The sequence below is a fragment of the Rhinopithecus bieti genome, unplaced genomic scaffold (genome assembly GCF_001698545.2).
Source record: "Rhinopithecus bieti isolate Rb0 unplaced genomic scaffold, ASM169854v2 scaffold_15838, whole genome shotgun sequence".
NCBI classification, from domain to species: domain Eukaryota; kingdom Metazoa; phylum Chordata; class Mammalia; order Primates; family Cercopithecidae; genus Rhinopithecus; species Rhinopithecus bieti.
This window is the reverse complement of record NW_016808928.1, coordinates 3,193,592-3,213,288: the sequence shown is the minus strand read 5'-3', so window position 1 is coordinate 3,213,288 and position 19,697 is coordinate 3,193,592. Positions and strand designations below refer to the sequence as shown.

Genomic DNA, 19,697 nt, shown 5'->3' with positions numbered 1-19,697 from the left:
ACAGGGTCAACTGGTGTTCTAAATCTTCCAGGCTCTGGAATTAGAACACTAAAGATTCATTATTTGTAACTAATTACAATCTCAATAGATAAATACGTTCCCTATTTTATTACGTGAAGTAATAAAATATTAAGCTGGCGTTGCAACACAGGCTGTTCTGTTCCACATAGCAATACTATACACAAATTAGTATTTTATTGTTTTTAGTGGAAAATTTAAAGTACTATCTTAAAAAAAAGAGACTATGGGTTAACTTTTATGCAATTAAAGGATTACCATACAGCTACTAGTGAGGAAAATTCTAGGACCATATAATATAATCAATTCAAGTAACATTTAATAACTCTGAATCACGTTTCAAATTTGCCATTAGATAGACATAATCACAATTGGTGTTGGTATTAAAGTAATACATGAAATACATGTCTTGTGTTAAGCAAATCTTCTGAAACTGTCAAACATCTCAAAATTGTTATAAATTTGAAATTAACATGACAATATAATTGAATACATTTTATTCTTTTTTAATTTGAAGATAGGAGATACCTAAAAGTTTAAATGCTATTAGCACCTGATAGGAAGCAATTTCTTAGAATTGTGCAAAGGATTTAGAAGCAGTGTCATGTAAGAGATATGTTATAGCTGTTGGTGGTTCCAGGATCTTTGTAAATGGAGATTTAGGGAAAACAATATGGATGGGATGGGGACAGGTACATGAGGAGAGGTGAGGGGGCATGTGGGAAAGAGCAAGAATCTGGGTCCAAAGGCTTCATCTTGAAGCTTCATTTGCATAACAAAAAAATTCTTGTTTTTTTTTAAATTCTATGTTTTTAGGGGATGCGTTTGGGAGGATGCTGATGGAGATGTGAAGATCATGAGCAAGCTGTAGCCTCCTTTTCTCACTCCATATACTGGAGTCAACACTGAGTATAGGTTGACTATACTCAGTAAGAAAGAAATTCTAATCTGGGACTCCTCTGCCAACTAAGTGTGTTATATAACTGGGCCACATAAATCTTATTGTTTTAGTTTATCATTTGAAAATGAGGTATCAAATGACTGTCCTAGAGTTAAAAACCTGAGACTCCCATTCCAATTCTAGAGCTCTGACCTTTACTTGGTATTGATTCCTCACCTTCCTAGCCTTAGGATATTAGTGACTCCACCAGAGGAAAAGTTAGGGTGTATGTGATAGCTATTCTTTTATATTTTTAATATTTGAAAATACATGACATTTTAAAATAGCATCAATGTTTTCAATGGCAAATTTTGTTATCTCACAGGATGATTGTTTCTATTTCTTGAAAAATGGAAACAATCTAAGACACAGATTACTAGAAATGTATGCTAAGTATTTTAATCACTGCAGCCTACCTTAAAATGAAGTCTCCTCAAGGATTAAGCTAAAGTTTTACAGAAAACCTCTCTGGTTAGATTTTCCCTGTGATGTGCTACAGATATGTTAATGTGAAAACCCCAATAGGGATATTCTTGCTGTGATTATAAAATATTAATCCACTTCATGAAATAAAGCTAAACAAAAGCACTTACCAATGGGGAATCTCTTTTGATCCATAAATAAATAATCTGCCAGAACTGCACTTTTACAATTTGCCACAAATCCGCACTAAAAGACATCACATTAAAATGATGTTGAAAATCTGTCACTGAACTAGTGAAGATGCCATTAAGAAAATCATCACTTTAAAATAGGTCTGTTTTTGAGCATCTGTAGGACAAATTCTATTAAGTTCCTTGGGTTTAGAAAATATGTATTGCCTTTGTTTACTCTCTGTGTGTTTGTTTAGTATGAGAGCACAATGACATATATCTGATCTTGCTTCTCTGCTTGACTTGGCCTTTAGAAAGCTAAACATAAACTCAATGAGTTACCTAAATTACATATATCTGTATGCTAATCTTATATATTTCAGGATTATTTTTAGTAATACTTATTTTTACTGGAGATTCATTTACTGTTGTATCTCTTTGTTGTACATATACTTTTGTAAACTGCTTCAAATCTATTGTAGAATGAAGTCAATGTATAAATAAAAATAATGAGTAAGTGTTTTGACTAAAGAACAAAGATTTATATACTACAAAACACTACACCGAGCAGAAGGAAGCCCATCTTCTTTGTGTATTTGCTTATTTTGAAAATTTTATGAAGTAAAAAAAACACTTTTCTGTCCAGTAAAATGTTAGAATCATTAATTATAAAACCTTCAGTTAAAAAGTTACCAGAATTTACATGTTTTTTTCAAAAGCAGTTTTGAAAGAAAGATAGTTTTCCCTTTTTTGGACTGGACAAGTCAAGTTGACCTCAGTTAAGAAAACTGCATTAAGTCATGGACAAAAACCGATTTCTAAACAGGCTCACAAATAACACAATTCCATGATAGTCATTATTTTACTACCATCACTAAAACTTGAGAGATGAATATCCCTCATCTAAATGAGAGATAAGGCTTCAAAATGAATAAAACACTGAATATTCAAATATTCTAACTTGCTTGGTTCCTGAGCAACTAAGCCTTTCAAAAAGTTTCAGAATTCATAAATAACTTCACTTAAGGGGTTATAACTATTACTAAATTATGTCAACAACAATACAATAGTGGACGAAAAATAGCATTAACACCAGACTGGGCAGTATTGTTGAATGTCAGGCATGTTGACCAAAGTTGTATAAACCTGGGTGTTAGTCTAGATTTGTGACCACACAGAAATAATGAAATTCTTTGTGCCTGTTCCTTAAAATGAACATAAAAATGCTTGACTTCCTTACAGACTTGTTGAGTAAATTAAGAAAGGAAAAAAAAATTGGAACTCTAAAATACTTTAGAAACAGTTAATTTTTTTAAAATGTTAATAGTCTTGTGTAGATCTATATTTATTTTGGGAAAAGGGGAAGAGCACTAATAAATTTTATTGAGTGCCATTGTTTTTCTCACAAGAAGTTGTGAAGTAGGCACTATCATTACCATTTTACAAATGAGGAAACAAGATTCTGAGAGTAGCCGTGACAACATCTGAATCAAGCTTCTCTTAGATCAAAAGCATGCATTCTTTCAACTAAACTTAAGGCATGAGGGATTATTCAGCAGTATTTTCTTTGCTGCATGTTAAAATCAAGTTTACTGATATTATTGATGCAAAATGTTGAACAAGGCTGGTAAATTAGAAAAAAGGAATGGCAGTAATTAAAGTGATCGATATTAAAAGTAGTAATGTTTTCAAAGTTTCCATGTATTCACCTTTTTGCTGATGAACAACATGGTTTACAATAACTTAAGATCTGATCTCTAAAGCAAAATTAGGTAAGTTTGAAGGAAATGAGAAGACCTGAGATAGTGTAGCATACGTTGTGATATATAGTTTCTAGAATATTCTACTTTACCAAAACATCTACAGCATGAGTGGTCCCACTTTCCTTCACAGACACCATAAATGTTTCTGAAGTTTGGGCTACAGGCTCTTAGCCAATCAAGTCATGTAGCCACTGTCTTTTTATCAAGGAAAATCAGTCTTTTCCAATCAGTTAACTTCACTAATTTCAGAAGAGGCTCTAAAGTCTTGGCTTAAGAGATGAAAAATGACTCCCATACTTCAGCATGCATCACTGGTTGAGCTCCTGGAGCTTAAGCAACATATTTGCAGCATTATCAACAGTAAATCCTTAGTTTATCAATGATTTACTGAGCATCTGACTAGAGCCAGCCACACTGTAGGTGCTATGCGTATAGCAGAAACAGATGAAAACCTTTCCCCTCATGGAACATATATTCTAAAGGGAAGGCACACCATAAACAGAATAAAGAAGTAACATATGTGTTATGTCGGGTGATGATAAGAAATAAGCAGAAACAAAAAGAAGGAAAGAGAAAAACGAAGATTGGAGAGAAGAAGGACTTTGCAAGGTGACTCTGAGAAATGATGTGGGGAATGTGAGGAAGGGAGCAGTCCAGGCCAAAGCTGCCACGAAGACCCCAAGGAGGGGCGCCTGAGGCTTGGGCCTGGAGCTCTGATGGTTGCTGAACAAGTTCAGGCAAGGAGAGTCAGGAAAAGAGATGTCCAAACAGTAACTAATAAGAGCAGCAAACTAGAGTCTTCAGGGTCATTGTAAGAATTTGACTTTTACTACAAGTGAAATGGGAAGTTTTTGAGCAAATGAAATGATCTAAAAGATCACTCTCACTCTGGCTGCTAGACTAAACTGAAGGGGACAAGGACAGAGGCTGAGATGCCAGTTCATTCATTCATTCACTCAGTCATTCAACAGAAACTTATATTGTGTCTACTATGTTTGTTCCAAGTAATGTTCTAGACTCTTGAGATATGTTAGGCAACATAGCAGACAAATATATCTGCCCTTGTAGAAATTCATTCCCGTGGGAAGAAGACAGATCAAATAATAATCAACATTATAAATCAACAAATTATATCACTCACACCCACCCCTATACATATATAGTGTTCATATTTTATATAAAGGAATGACATTGGTTGAGCTCCACAGTGAAATAGATTAAAAAGAGAAAAAAAATAAACAACTAGTTCCAGGGGCATTCCAACATTTAACAAGTGGGACATAAGTAGAAATTGGTGAAGGAGGCTGATAAGCCTTATGAGAGAGGAAGATGAAGAAATGACACAAGGCAATGGAAATCAAGCAGCGTGAGGGGATGGTTACAATAATCAGTTATTAAAGGAAAATTAAGCTTAATTTACATTGTGAGATAGAAAAAAACACTTGAAGAATGGGAGGTTGTTGTCCAGGTTGATGTCTGGAGAAAGGGTGTTCTATGCAGAAGCAAGAGCCAAGGCAAAAGCCCGAAGGCTGGTGTGTGCCCAGCAAGTTCCTAGAATAAAAGGAAACCAGTGTAGGTAAAGCCAAGTAAAAGAAGAGAACAGCAGGAACATTGTCAGAGATCAATAAGAAGAAGTCTTCAATAAGCCAAGGGAAGAATGATGGTGTCTTAGACCAAGTTAGTAACAGTGAGCATGATGAGAAATTATCATGAAATGATCATATTGAAATGAAATATTTTGAAGACAGAGCCAACAAGATCAACTGACAGGTTATATGTAGGGTGAGAAAGAAAGTTAGGAGTCAAAGATAACTCTAAGATTTTTGACCTGAGCAATCAGAAGCTTAGAACTGCCATCAACTGAAAAGAAGATGGCTGAAGATGGAATAGGTTTTTATTGGGGAGATTATCAGCAGCTTAGATTTAAATATGTCAATTTAAAATATCAATTAGGAAGTTAATCAATGAATAAGTAATTGGTTATATGAATATAGGGTTCAGAAAAAACATGTGGGCTGGAGACAAACTTTTGGAGTCATCAGTGTATATTGTCATTTAATGCTATGAGATGGATACCTTCAAGGGAATAAGTATAGAGTACAAAGAGAAAAATTGCACGAACTGATTTTAGGGATGTTCCAGCACTTAGAGTTTGAGGACATGGTGAGATGCTTGTGAAGGGTCCTGAGAAGTGATTGTTCCAAGAAATAAAAAAGGGTAAAAAGTAACAGAATATGATGACGTGGAAGCCAACTGAATAAAGCATTTAATGGAAGTAAAATCCACTAGGTCAAATATTCTTTAGATTAGATACAATGAGCACTGAGAAAGGCCATTGGATCCAGCAATGTGTCCATCATAGTGACCTCAGTAAGAGCAATTTCATTGGAGTGGCAGGGGCCAAGTCTGATGGCAATAGATTTAAGAGATCATGAGAAGAAAAAATGGAGGTACAGGCAACTCTTTTGAAAAGTTTTGCTGAAAAGGGAAGAAAATACGTGAAAAACTGAAATAATGGAAATATATTCTTGCCTTGGGTTTTAGAAAGCAAAATGAAGAAATAACAGATTATAGGTCAATAAAGATTATAAAGGTTAATAGGGACCTAAACAAAGATTGATAGCGACCTAAAGTAATCCTACTACTGGTTCATCACCAAAATTTCATTTTACCTTATATTTTTTCAATCATTAACATGAAAAAGTATAGAAATACGAAAACAACTTTTTACATGGTGAGAATTATGTCTACAAATGTACAGAAACAATCATTCTTATAAGTAGCATTAGTTAGTGTTGTGTTGGAACTAAATGCACAGACTTTAGAGGCAGACTGCTGGGTTTAAATCCTGCTTCCACCATAAACCAGTTCTATAAGCAACCTCCATGAGCCTCAGTATTCTCATTTGTCAAATGATGATATGTTGCATCTACCTCCAGAATCATTGCAAAGGCAAGACAGCATCTGACAAGACTGTTTACCAGTGTCTAACAATAATATAAGTGCTTTATATGGTGTTAGAATCTATGAATGATAAAAAGCCTTAGAGAAATGTCAAATAATCATCATCAAAAATGCCATTTGCTCCCACCTGCCAGTAGCAAAGCATGTTTCTACATGTCTTTCAACATTTCTTCCAAACCTTAAAATTCTTTGATTTTTACTCATTGATTGTTTCTTAAAAATACATACATGTCTGGAAACTGAAGAACACTGTGGTCCTATAATCAATTTTTAATTACCACATATAAATTATCTGCCAATTAGATTGTTTCCTCTTCATGACTTTATTGTCCAATTTTGTCTCAGGATATTAACAGCAAGGAAAAGCCAACAGTCTTTGTATAATGGGGGTATAATTACATGTGTGTATTTTATACAGAATGTTTGTTTCATAGAATATTTTCACTTGTCTGCATTCCCTATACTCTCCTTCTCAGTCAGCATACTATTAAAAGGGCTACTCTTGTCACAGATTACATAAAGCTTGAAATCATTACAAAATATTTACCATATTCGATATTGGATACTTTATACTCCTCTTGACCCATATCACCTGCCAGTTACTCTTTTTCCTATTTCCATTCATGAGTGCCTAATTCAGAATACCACCTACTTTCATGGGTATTATAAAGAGCTGGGCCTAGATTTATTAATTCTTGAAATACAGAACCTACCTCAGGGCCTATGCAGTTTGCTACAGTCACTAATGCAACAGTCCCTCACAACTAATGAGGTTCTTAGGCAGTTTTTCACTCTAATGATGACAAAGTGCAAACTGCAGACTGCAATGAAAAATTGATTCTGCAGAATTCTAAGTAAATAACTATTTTTCAAAACTATTCCTAGAGCAGATTTCTCAAAATCGAATAAAACAAAAAAGAATTAAAATCATTAGGGTTTTAATAAAGACAAAAAAGTAATAAATAGTAAATTCATTGGAAGATGAGTTATGTCTACAGAAATCTAGCAGCAGGAGTAAATCAAGCATCCTGAAGATATATATAAAATATGCAGCATGAACATAATTGGCCATCAATAGTCCTGTTTGTCACACACATTTGTACCTATCTTAAAAATTTATAAAGCCCTTTCGTTCACAGCATTTTGTTCAATACATTTAAAAACATACCAATAGGAAAGAAACAAAATCAGAAAATTCATCCCAGGCTGTTTTTTAAAGAAACACTCTTGACATCAAACACATAGGAAGCAGGAAAAGGTTTTCCTATTTAAAATAATCTTCACACTCTATCCACTCCAACCCCATCATTATTCCAAAGAAGATGATTTATCACCTACAAATTCAAAAATAGATTCTCCACCTTCTTAAACTGCAGTGACTGCTTCCAAAGTGAATAGTGCTGTAGGTTAGAAGAGACACCTCATCAACCTTTGCTCTCCATTTGGCTTCAGCTCCCTTCTCTCCAATTCTCATCTTCTTCCCTCCTCTAGAAACCCTTGGAAGTCTTCTTAATTCAGTTCAGGCTCCTTGCTACCACCACTAACTCACCCCTAGGGATGTAACTGATCTGCTGAGGGCCTTAGCTGTGGTAGGCAAAAATTGTTTCCCTTTATTTTACGCAATACATCACAATACTTATTAATTTTTGTGATATAAAGTCTAGTTCTGTCACCCAGCCTGCAGTGCAATGGCATGATCTCAGCTCACTGCAGCCTCTGCTCCCAGGTTTCAAGTGATTCTCATATCTCAGCCTCCCAAGTAGCTGGGACTACAGGCGTGTGCCACCATGCCTGACAAATTTTTGCATTTTTAGTAGAGATGGGGTTTCACCATGTTTCCCAGGCTGGTCTCGAACACTTGGCCTCAAGGAATCATCTGCCTTGGCCTCCCATTTAAGGTGTGAGCCACTTTGCCTGGCCTTAAATGCTTTTTAAACAACAAATCAGAGAGTGAAAACAAAGTTATTACAAAGCATACATACATCATCATAGCTATAGGGCAAAGAGCTTTTCTTTTAACCAAAACCACAGACTGATCTGGCTTGATAGAAGAGTATTTATGAGGATGCATTCTGAAGTTATTCAAGTCTGGATATGGTTTTCTTTCTATGTATATAAACTTAAGAAACGTATTTAACTTATCTGAGACTCAGTTTCCATAGCTACAAAATGCAAATGATATTAGTATTGTATGGGTTAAATAAAATCCCTAAAAATGCACTTATCACTATGCATTTATCATTATGCCCAAACATAGCAATATTCAACAAATTTTATGATAATAATAGTTATTATATACCCAGCTCTCTTTCCTGTATTCTGCTTATGAGGTTCAATACACAAGATACACAGACATTTAATCTAAGGTGCACTAACTGTGATTCAAAACCCTGTGAAAGAAAATCATTTCTAATGTTTGTATCCAAAACTGACCTCACAAATGTCTCCATCATTTCTCTTGGAAATCTTAATAGTTTCTTGTGAAAATAAATTAATTTATTATCGGATTGCTAAAACTCATTTGTAATCATTAATGAATCATAGTCCATTTACCTAATATTCCAAACATACTTTTAATATATTATTTCAAGTGGTTCTTTTTTTGCTGATTGTTTACTGAATTGTCAAAATCTCACTATCCACACCAATGGTTCTCTCACTGTGGAGCATGCATGGACCTCCATGCAAACCAGAGACCCATTTAAGGAGCCCTGGAAAATCAAAACTGTTTTCATAACGTAAACCATCCTCTGCCTTTGTTCACTGTGTTGGCATTTATGCTAGACGTGCAAAAGCAATGGTGGGTAAAACTGGTGGTACTTTAGCACAAGTCAAAGCAGTAGATCCAAAGTATTTTAGCAGTAATTGTGTTCTTTGCCACCACATACTCAAGGTAAAACAAACAAACAAAACAATTTCATTTAAAAAAGTAAAGAAATTTTCTTGAGAAAACAGAAAACGTATTAATTTTATCAAATCTGGACTTAACTTTGATGTCTTTTTAATATCCTGTGTGACACAGAGCAGTTATGTGCACAAAGACCCATTACTCTGTACCTACGTATTGTGGTTTTCTCAAAGAAATGCATGTGTTTAATTGAGTTGTAAGCTGAACTAGCCACTTGATTTGTGGAATACCATTTTTACTTGAAAGAACAACTGTTTCTTTTAAATATTTGAGTATGCATAATCTTTTCTTTTATCATGAACAAAGGAAGCCTTACACTTCCGGGAAAACAACAATATATGTTACTGATAGTGAAATTTTGAGCTTTCAAGTAAAAATTCAAATTTGGAAAATTTCTAACCATCACCAACAGGTTGAGAGTCATATATTAAAGATTTTTATGATAAATTCCTTATCAGTTACACCAACAATTTTGAAATGATCAATGCCTGATATTTCTAAATCAGGAATAGGTAAAAAAATTCATGATGAATGCAAGATCAATGTATTTTTTTTGTAACAGAGCTGATAGGGTTTCATATTCCACACTGCAAGTAAGTCTTAAGAAACTGCCACTGTGGACTTCTGGTGTAGTAGACAAACTATTTCTCTATTATCCAATTCAAAATATCTGTGTAAGGATGGATTCTGTTTGTATATGTTAGCCAAAAAAACAACATATTGCAATATATTGCCCAAGAATATTTGAGAATCCAGCTGTATTCTATTGAGCTAGCTATTAAAGAGACTTGTAAAGATGAAAAACAATGCCACTCTTTAATTTTTTAGTTTGAAAAAAATAAGCTTTTAAAATAAAATAAAATGTTAGATGTTTAAAATATAATGTAGTTTTAAAATGAATTAACAAATATTTTTGATTTCTTCAGTTTTACTGTTAAAAATGGTAAATGTCAATAGATAAGACATGCTTACACAAAGTCTCCAGGGGTGTCCTTGGCAATTCTTAAGAGCATAAAGGGGTCGTGAGAGTAGCAAGTTTGAGAACTATGGCCTGGTGACTACCTGAAAGTATAAGATGGCTTCCTTCCATTTAAACACTAAGCTCCATGTCAGAACACCCACCTATATTCCTCTTTCCTTGTTGAGTTTCCTGACAGTTATCAATTCATTTGTAGAGAAGAGATAATCATGATGTTCTGACCTGAGTTCAATTAATGAGCAGCATCAGATTTAATAGCTCCCTTCATTTCCTCAGCTTTTCTCTGGTGATTTATTCCTAAGTTACAAAGACATATGTTCTGATCTTAAGTCTTCTACCATCTCATTCAGCAAACATGTATGGAGCACCCACTATACCTCAGGTAATATACCAGGGTCTGAAATAACAAAGACCAATAAAACAAAGCTCATGATCAACATGAGGTCCAACCAAGTTCCTAAGTTCCTATGTAATACACATTAAAAGATAAATGCTTACTGAAGTACATATATCTATTTTTTGGTGAACCTAGAAAAATGGCACAAACTTTACATGACCTCTTCTAACATAATCAAGACTATCTAAGCTCTTCTGAGAACATAAAGAGATAAAATAAAACAATAATTAATCCTGTGTCTGTAACCCAAACACTCTTTCAATGACATAACTACCAATGCCAAATCTTTGGATATAACAAGTAGGGTAAGTAAAGGTGTATAACTGGACAAATCTTTGGAATGAACAATATCAGAGTCACAGTCATTAGCCTCTTACCCCAAATGTCAGAGCTAGGAAAGGAATGCAGATGAAATTGTTTCTCTTTTACCCGCTGATTCTCTGCCTGCCCATGGAATGTGATCAGCATGATTCTGCCAGAAACCTGAGTAAGCAACCCAGACTCTTATCAGTGTACATGAATAATTTTTTAAAATGCATTGGACAAAGTCCAATTAAACAAACAATTTAAAAATTACCTTTGATAACAAGAGGAAACGTATAACTTATTTTGCAGAATCACAGTAAATTAATCGTTTGAGCAGAAGGAAAAAAGCACTTTATTGTATATACTTGAAAAATCCAACCAATAATAATGTGAAATTCTAGCTCACAACCACTGCTTTCAATATTCTTTGGAGAAACACATTTGCTTTTCATTTTCAAAGTGGTTGAATCTTGAGCACTCAAATTTGATTTACAATTTCAGCACTTAAGTTCACAGAAGATATGCTGACTTTTTCTAATTAAAAAAATCATATTGAATTCTCCCCAGATTTTTAAATGACTAGACTACAGTAAATATAAATAACTTTTCATATTGGTGTTACCTGACTTATAAAAAGTAATAAACAGTTCATCCCCTATTAATAACAAAATTACTTATAAATATTTTTAATTTTCTTGCCTATGGCAGAGGCAGCACTATTTAATACTTTTATGCTGAGCCAATCTTTGCATAGCTAATAGGTAAATAAAAAAGATACGATAAATCTAATGATTAAACTGAACATTTATTCTCATTCTCCATAGTATTCTAATAAAATGTACTACAGTGAACCAAACAAGAGCATCTAATAATGTAATCTGTTTTACAGTTTAACAAATTCATCTAAAGTCTGGAATGACTTAATTGCCTGCCTTCAAATCAATATTTTGGTTTTCAAACTAATCAAATATATTCATCTAAGAATTAATTCCAGAGAAGAAAGTTAAAGACACGATTGTGGGTTTAGGAGATGGATAACTTCAAATCAAAATTCAATTACATATAAATCATGGCCTGAGTTAAACCAAATAGCTCAACATATAAGCCCTATACTAAACTTTTTAAAAAATAATTAGGTCAAAGAAGATATTTGGCTTAGAAATCCTTTCAGTGCTATGTAAGATGAAACTGAATTCCCCTTAGAATTATATCTCTAATTAATACGGTCCTCTAAGCCATAAATATTCTTCCCCATCCATAGATAGACATAACCAACTATTATGAAAAAAAATCACAGAGGATACAAAACTATATAATAATAATAATAAATTATCATTTAAAATAAAGAAAATCCCCACCTCCTCCCCCAAAAAAGAAAAGCAGCAAGAAAACAAGCACATGAGCCTCAATTTCACTAGCATGTTGTGTTTGGGTCACTGCCAAGTATCACAAACCACATTTGATGTTTGTGTTTTTGGCTGAGTGACACTAGAATGTCTTTGAGGGGCCTGGGGAGGGAAAGAATGAACTTAGAAACACCAAACAAGAGTTTTCTGGAGTATAGCTATATCATTTCTAGTTGATCATCAAAATAACATTGAAAGTAGTTCAATTAAAAAGCAAATCAATGATACAAGGAGGTAGTAGCCTAAAATACACTCCAGGGAAGGCTAAGTTTGGAATTCTTTTGGCTTGCGCTATCAAACACTAATTTCTTACCAACCAACATACAGAACAACATGTATCTATCCCATGGCATTGAACTCAGTATTGTCAAGAAACAGCCCCAGTCTCTGATTATTCACAGCACACTGCATGCCTTAGTTTAAGAGGGAAAAGGAAGGATTATCCTAAGTCAGAAGACAGTGTCTAAAATGTTAAGGCAGATGAAATCAGGAATCTTCCAAAACTTGGCTCAGCACATTAAAATTAGTCACTGTCTATAAAGAAACTGCCAAGACTGCTGAGGATGTGAAAGTTAATACTGTCCTGGTGTACACTGTCAGCCCATCCTCCCTGGCCACTCTTCCTGAAGAGCTATGGTACAATGCTGATTCCTACCAAAGCTCTTCATTTTGGAATAGGTCTTCTTAATTCTGAAACTGCCCATCTTCTAGTAGACCTACTTACTGAGTGTTATTTAGATTACCTCAGCAATTTAGCTTAGATAAATGAATTTTTTTCCACTTTGAAATGGCTAAATATTTCTCCTTAGCCTTATACATTTGATTGCTATAAAGTAAAATATATAGGGAAAAGAAAGTTTATTATTTAGTTGCAACCAAGATTAAAACTAGAGTTTATGTAATTCTCTGTTAGTCTTTGTGACAGAACATTTTTAGTTGTTCCTGTTCATAAATTTAACAATAAACAATGAAGGTAAACAATTATAGAGAGTAAATAGAAAATGATCTTTCTACAAAGCACATCAACAAATAATAAATGACTACAAAATCATTACCTCTGCTCTCTGTGTTCTGGGAAAAGCAGTTGATTTTTCTATGGCATAAACATCCACCAGATAAAGACATGCTCCTTGCTCCCGGTCCAGAATGGCTGCAGTCTGAATTATACCAGTATGTCGTCCAATAGTAAAGAGGCGTCCAACAGTTTTTTCTTCACAACGAACTGAAACAATGTAATACTCCACTGGGGCCTCAGATCCTCTGGGGCTAGCTGCTTCTATTGATATCACATTTGTGCCAATGGGTTCTCCTTCCTTCAAAATAGTTATATATTTGGGTTGAGTAAAAACAGGTCCATCAAGGCCCTGAAGAATGATGGTCAATTCAGTGGTTGATTTCCTCCTTTCAGGCCCAAGGTCTGTTGCTGAAACTATGAGATTGTAGATCAACTGTGAAGGCACCAGCGCTGAAGCCACTCTCAAGTCTCCACTATAACGATCAACAATGAAGGTGTCTGTGTCCCCATTGATGATCTCATACTCTACTTCTCCATTAGCACCTTCATCTGGGTCAGCAGCCATAATTGTTGTCAGAACAGAACCAATCACAGCTGATGGGTCTGCAGCAAGGGCGTTTTGTGATATAAACATTGGGACATTGTCATTGAGGTCTGTAACCAAAATGGTCACGTTCTTCAAAGCATACCGTCTAGTTTCTATTGGCACAGCTTGATCATTGGCTTTTACAGTTAACTCAAAGAGATTAGCAAATTCCCGATCTATTTCAGCATTAGTATATATAGTCCCTTTGACTTCATCTATGGTAAAATGGTTGCCTCTTGGCATCTGTTGAATGATTGTGTAGGATAGTTGCCCATTAATGTCTGCATCAGGGTCATGTGCAGTCACTGAAATCACAGATGTACCAATGGGAATGTTCTCAACAATAGATTTGAAAATATCTCCAGGAGGAAAGCTAGGAGGGTTGTCATTAAAGTCCCTCACGTGAATAACCACTGACATTGTAGATGAACGAGGAGGTCTTCCTTGGTCTTTTGCTGTTATATTTAATTTATACAAAGACTGTGTTTCAAAGTCCAATTTTTTGGCAAGAAAAATACTCCCAGTGTTTGGGCTAATGCTAAAAGTTCCGTGGTTGTTAGTCCCAGTAATACTGTAATATAAATCAGCATTGTCACCTGAATCGGAATCAGTTGCAGTAACGGAGGACACGAGTTCACCAATTCTCATGTTTTCCAAAACATCAACAAAGAGTGTTGATTTAGGGAATGAAGGGCTATTGTCATTTTCATCTAAAATATCAATATTTAAAGTACATGTTGAATTGAGGGGGATTGTCCCTGAATCCACTGCTTGAATTACAAGGGAATAGGCAGGTGTTGCTTCATAGTCTAATTTGCCAATTAGTGCTACCTGACCAGAAGTAAGGTCTATAGCAAACTGTCTTTCTTCATTTCCTTTTATTATAGAATAGTGAATAAGTCCATTATTACCTTCATCAACATCTGAGGCAGATACTCTTAAAACTTGTGTCAGATTGGCTGCTGACTCTGATATTGTAGCTTGGTAAAAGTCTTTTAAAAATTTGGGAGCATTATCATTTATATCCTTCATGTAAACATGTACAGTGGCCTGATCCTTGAGAGGCTGAGGGAGCCCCTGATCTGTTGCTATGACTGTAAAGCTAAACACCGCAGTCCCTCTCCGCCTCATAAGAGACTCCCTGTCAAACTGATAAGTATTTGTAATTTCCCCACTGATAGCATGCAACTCAAAATCTGGCTGCACCATTTCAAACGAATACCTTACTTCTCCATTTGGCCCAAAGTCTTTATCTACAGCACTTACTTTGCCCACAAATGACCCAGCCCTTTGCTCTTCTTCAAAGTAAAATGTGTAATTGGTACTGTTAAAGAGAGGTCTGTTATCATTTACATCTTCCAAAATTACAGTAACATTCACAGTAGCACTAAGGGGTTCCACTGCTCTGTCAGAAGCAACAACCACTAAAACATATTTATCTTGAAGTTCACGGTCAAGTTCACTTTTTATATACAATTGACCATCTGGGAATATGCCAAAAGCATCCCCTGTATTTCCTTCAGCAATGGTGTATGCAATTTCACCATTTGCTCCTGAATCCTTATCAGAAGCTTGTACTTTAAAAAATCGAGAATTCACAGGTTCTGACTCAGAAAGGGTGACCTCATAAGAAAGTTGGTCAAACACTGGTGAATTGTCATTTACATCATGGACATAAACTGTTAGGATGACACTAGAGGAGAGCTGTGGGACACCCATATCAGATGCCAAGATTTCTATTTGGTAGGAGCCAGCCTGAACATCCAGAGGCCCAAGCAGACTAATAGTGCCATTCTTTTCATTGATAGCAAATAGATTCTTGGGGTTTTGCTTCAGACTATAGAGTACCATGCCATTGACACCTTCATCAGGGTCCACAGCTTTGGCCTGGAAAATGCTGTGACCTGCCTGCCAATTCTCCACCACATTTACACTCTCTATTGCCTGAAGGAAATGGGGAGAGTTGTCATTCAAATCCTTAACTGTTATGTTAACCATAGTGTCTCCAGTCACTGTGCCCCCACTGGCAACTACCTTCAGCTGATAAAACGATTGCTCTTCTCTATCAATCACATTTGCTGTGATAAGCTGCCCAGTGACCTGGTTGATAGCAAACATACCTTTCTGATCCCCAGTAGTAATGAGATAACTGATGTTGGAATTGAGATCCATGGTGGATGCAGACACACTACCCACATGATATCCCAGCGCCACGTTCTCAAAAACCACAAAGCTGTAGGCAACCTGACTGAATACAGGTGGGTTGTCTTGAGTGTCCAATACAGTGATGGTTACTATCGCCTGGTTGGGAGATTGTAAATTGCCACCATCAGTAGCTACTATTTGCAACTGATAAGCTGTTTTTTCTTCTCTGTCTAGGGCCATTCTTGTAGAAATAACCCCACTCTGAGCATTGACCTGAAACCGAGACCTGTCCCCAGCAGATATACTATATTTGACAGTACCATTGGTTCCCAAGTCTGGGTCAGTGGCAGACACAGTGGTGATGTAGCTACCTCCAGGCTCATTCTCCTTAATATGAGCAAAGTATTGGACCGGGTAGAACACAGGGCTGTTATCATTTATATCCAGAAGACTCACATTTATGCGAGTCATTGATGACTGAGGAGGAGAGCCCAGATCTGTGGCCAGAACCAACAGGGAGTAGAAGGCTTGCTCTTCTCTGTCCAAGGAGGAAATAGTACTCAACCTCCCAGACACAGGATCCAGACGGAAGGACCTCCGGTCAGTCTCTGCCTCTTGTAAGGAGAAGCGCACTGTTCCGTTGTCACCTAGGTCCCCGTCAGTTGCCTTGAGCAGCAGCAGTTCTGTCCCTGTTGGGGCATTCTCAACCACAGACACTTCATACCCTTCTGGCTGGCTAAATACTGGCTTTTCATCATTCACGTCTAGGAGAGTTACTACGAGCTGGGCATAGGACACCTTGGGGTGAACTCCCTGGTCCCGGGCACTTATATTCAGTACAATCTGGGAAGCAAGTTCACGGTCCAGGCCCCCAACGGCCCCAGTGGTCACGAGGCCACTATGTTCACTGATATGGAACCATCCCAGTCCATTGCCAGAGACGATGCTGTAACGTAGATTAGCATTGAGACCAGAGTCTCCATCAGTGGCAGATATCCCACTCACATAGCTTCCCGGAGGCGCCTCCTCACTCAGGTTCACTCTGTACACTTGCTGTGAAAAGACAGGAGGATGGTCATTGATGTCATTAACAAAAATCACCAGGCTTGCCACAGAAGAGCGCGCCTGGACTGCTGCGCCAGGGGGCGCCCCATAGTTATCAGAGACGGAAACTGTGAGGTTGTAGGAAGGGATGCGCTCCCGGTCCAAGGCGCTGGCCACCTTGATTAGGCTCAGGTTCGGCACTTTGCTGCTTTGTACTTCAAAGTGGCGCTGCTCATTGCCCCCGAGAATTTGCACAGAAATGTTCCCGTTGGCCGCGGAAGAATCTGCGTCGGTCACGGTGAGCAGAGCCACCACGGTGCCCACTTGAGCGTTCTCATCTACCGAGGCATAGCGCGAGGTTGCAGGGAAGTAGCGGAACTTCACTACCGGGTCATTGTCATTCACGTCCAGCAGCTGAATCAGCGCCTCGGCGCGCCCCGTGAGGGAAGGCACGCCTCTGTCCATCGCCTGCACCGTAAGCGAGTACTGGCGCCGGGCTTCGAAGTCCAGGGGCTCCCGTACCGTGATAAGCCCCGTCTCAGGGTCCACTTGGAAGGGGGTCCCCTCGTCCTGTAGGCGATAGCGGATGTCCGCGTTGGTGCCCTCGTCCGCGTCCGCCGCCGCCACCTGGAGGACACTGGAGCCCACAACCGCGTCCTCAGGCACCCCCGCCTGGTAGTGAGAACTGCCAAAAACCGGGGGGTTGTCATTAATGTCTTGCACAGTCACGTTTACCTGAAGGTAGCCCCGCCGCTTAGGCTCACCCTTGTCCTCCACCTCAACCAGGAGCTGGTACTGCGGCGTGACCTCGCGGTCCAGCCCGCCCTTGGACACCAGATGCAGGAACGCTCCCTCGCCGCTCGGGTTCAGGGTGATGTCCAGACGGAAGCGGCCCACCTCGTTGCCGCGGATGATGCGGTAGGAGCGGTGGTCCACACCGTTTGAGCCGATGTCCGAGTCGGTGGCGGTATCTAAGATGACTTGGCGCCCGCTGCTACTGTCTTCCTTGAAAGTGACCACGATAGAGGGGTCCGGGAAAACGGGGGCGTTGTCATTAAGGTCCCGCACCAGCACTCGCACTTCGGTGGGGTAGGTGGGCGCGCTGGAAAGGACCACCAGGTTGATCACGTCGCTGGGCAGGCTCTCGCGGTCGATGGTGGACGTGGTGTACAGGGCTCCGGTGCTACTGTTTATGGCAAACAGGGCGTGGCTTTCGCTGAGCCTGTAGGTGAAGCCGGGGCGCGTCTGGATGGTGCCTACCAGAGTGCCTGGAGGTTGCTCTTCCAGCACTTGGAACACCTGGCGCTGCTCGGCCCCGTGGACCCAGGCCTGCCCCGGAAGCAATGACAGTAGCCAAAATACTCGAAGGAGCTGAGATACTGATAGAGTGTGCAACGGGAGCCACGGGCGGCCAGTAGCCCTGTCTGGTGCTAAGTCCATGGTCCTGGCTCCCTAAAACGATGTGATAAAGAGAAGGAAGGGTGAAGCAAACGCAATGATATTTACAGGGATTAAGGAGCGCCAGCAAAGATTCAGCCGACGGCTTGGTCTGAGACCTCTGCTATTTCAAAGGACCTCCAATCCAGCAAAAGCAAGTAGCATCAGCAAAAGACTCTAGGTAGCCAGTTGGACGCGGAGTGCAAGAGAGATGCTGTGGCGAAAAGCGGCAAGGCATTCCGCGGGACACTCCCGTGAGCTGAGTTCCCAGAAAAGTTTCTCAAGCTTCTTATATATTCCCCCTTTACTTTGTTTTTGAATCCAGATAGTCTGAGCGTTTTCACCCAGGTGGATGAGAGTTGGGAGAAGTTGCCTGTATCTAAGGTATATGAGGAATCATTGCAAAGAACGGTCTTCAGAAACTTTATAACTTACCCGCAGCAAAGAACGTGAAGAGGGAGGAACAAACGTCCAAGCACAACTGCGCACCGGGGAAGGGTTGGTGGGGAACCGGGAGAATCGAATTCCTTTCCCAAAAGCTGGAGGCAATGGAATTCTTGGAGTCCCCACTCCTCAAAAACCACGCTGCAACACCCCTCCAATAGGGCTCCGGCAGTGGCCGCTGAGGCCCAGGCGGCGGCGTCTGCGCGCAGGCAGTTCGGGAACTGCGTTCCAAGCGCTAGCGTTCGCGCTCTGGCTCCCGTACCCGGGAGCGCTCAGCTCTGCCCCTTCCCCTCCAGCAGCCGCCGCCGCCGCCGCCGCCCCTGTTGCGGCTTCAAGCCAGTGGTCCGGCACAAACAACAGCCTGGGCTGCTCGGCATTTTTCACCTCTGCCGGGGCGCCTGCCGACCCATTATTTGTACATCCAAGTCGAACGCAGTTCCCCCTTTCTTCTTGGCCTCGCAGGGGCCGAGCAGAAACAGCGTGCGGTCCCGGAGTCGCCCTCCCCTCACCATGCCAGGGGGGTCGTTCTCCGGCGGCCCCAGTCGGAAGCCCACTCTAGCGCGCCTCGCCCCTGCCCTCGCTATCTCTGCTTTTATTGTCCCGTGTCAGTTTCACTTTGTAATCCACAAGGCTTTTTGTTTGGGGCGGGGGGTGGTTGGTGCCTCCCTCTCCTTCACCGTTGGCAGTGGAGGCGGCGAAGTAGGCGCTGGACTGTAGTGACGCCCTCCGCAGCTCCGGACGGCGCCTGTCAG

The 19,697-nt window shown here is 39.2% G+C and overlaps 1 protein-coding gene across 1 annotated transcript in view; it reads right to left on the bottom strand.

Annotated features, from left to right (window-relative positions):
• The window catches only part of FAT4 (FAT atypical cadherin 4), a 197,104-nt gene extending 178,102 nt beyond the window's left edge, over nt 1-19,002 (bottom strand). The window contains 2 exon segments of the mRNA XM_017887855.1: nt 13,330-18,516; nt 18,937-19,002. Coding sequence (XP_017743344.1) covers nt 13,330-18,504 — 5,175 coding nt within the window. The 5' untranslated portion in view covers nt 18,505-18,516; nt 18,937-19,002.
• Nucleotides 19,003-19,697: the final 695 nt, after the last annotated feature.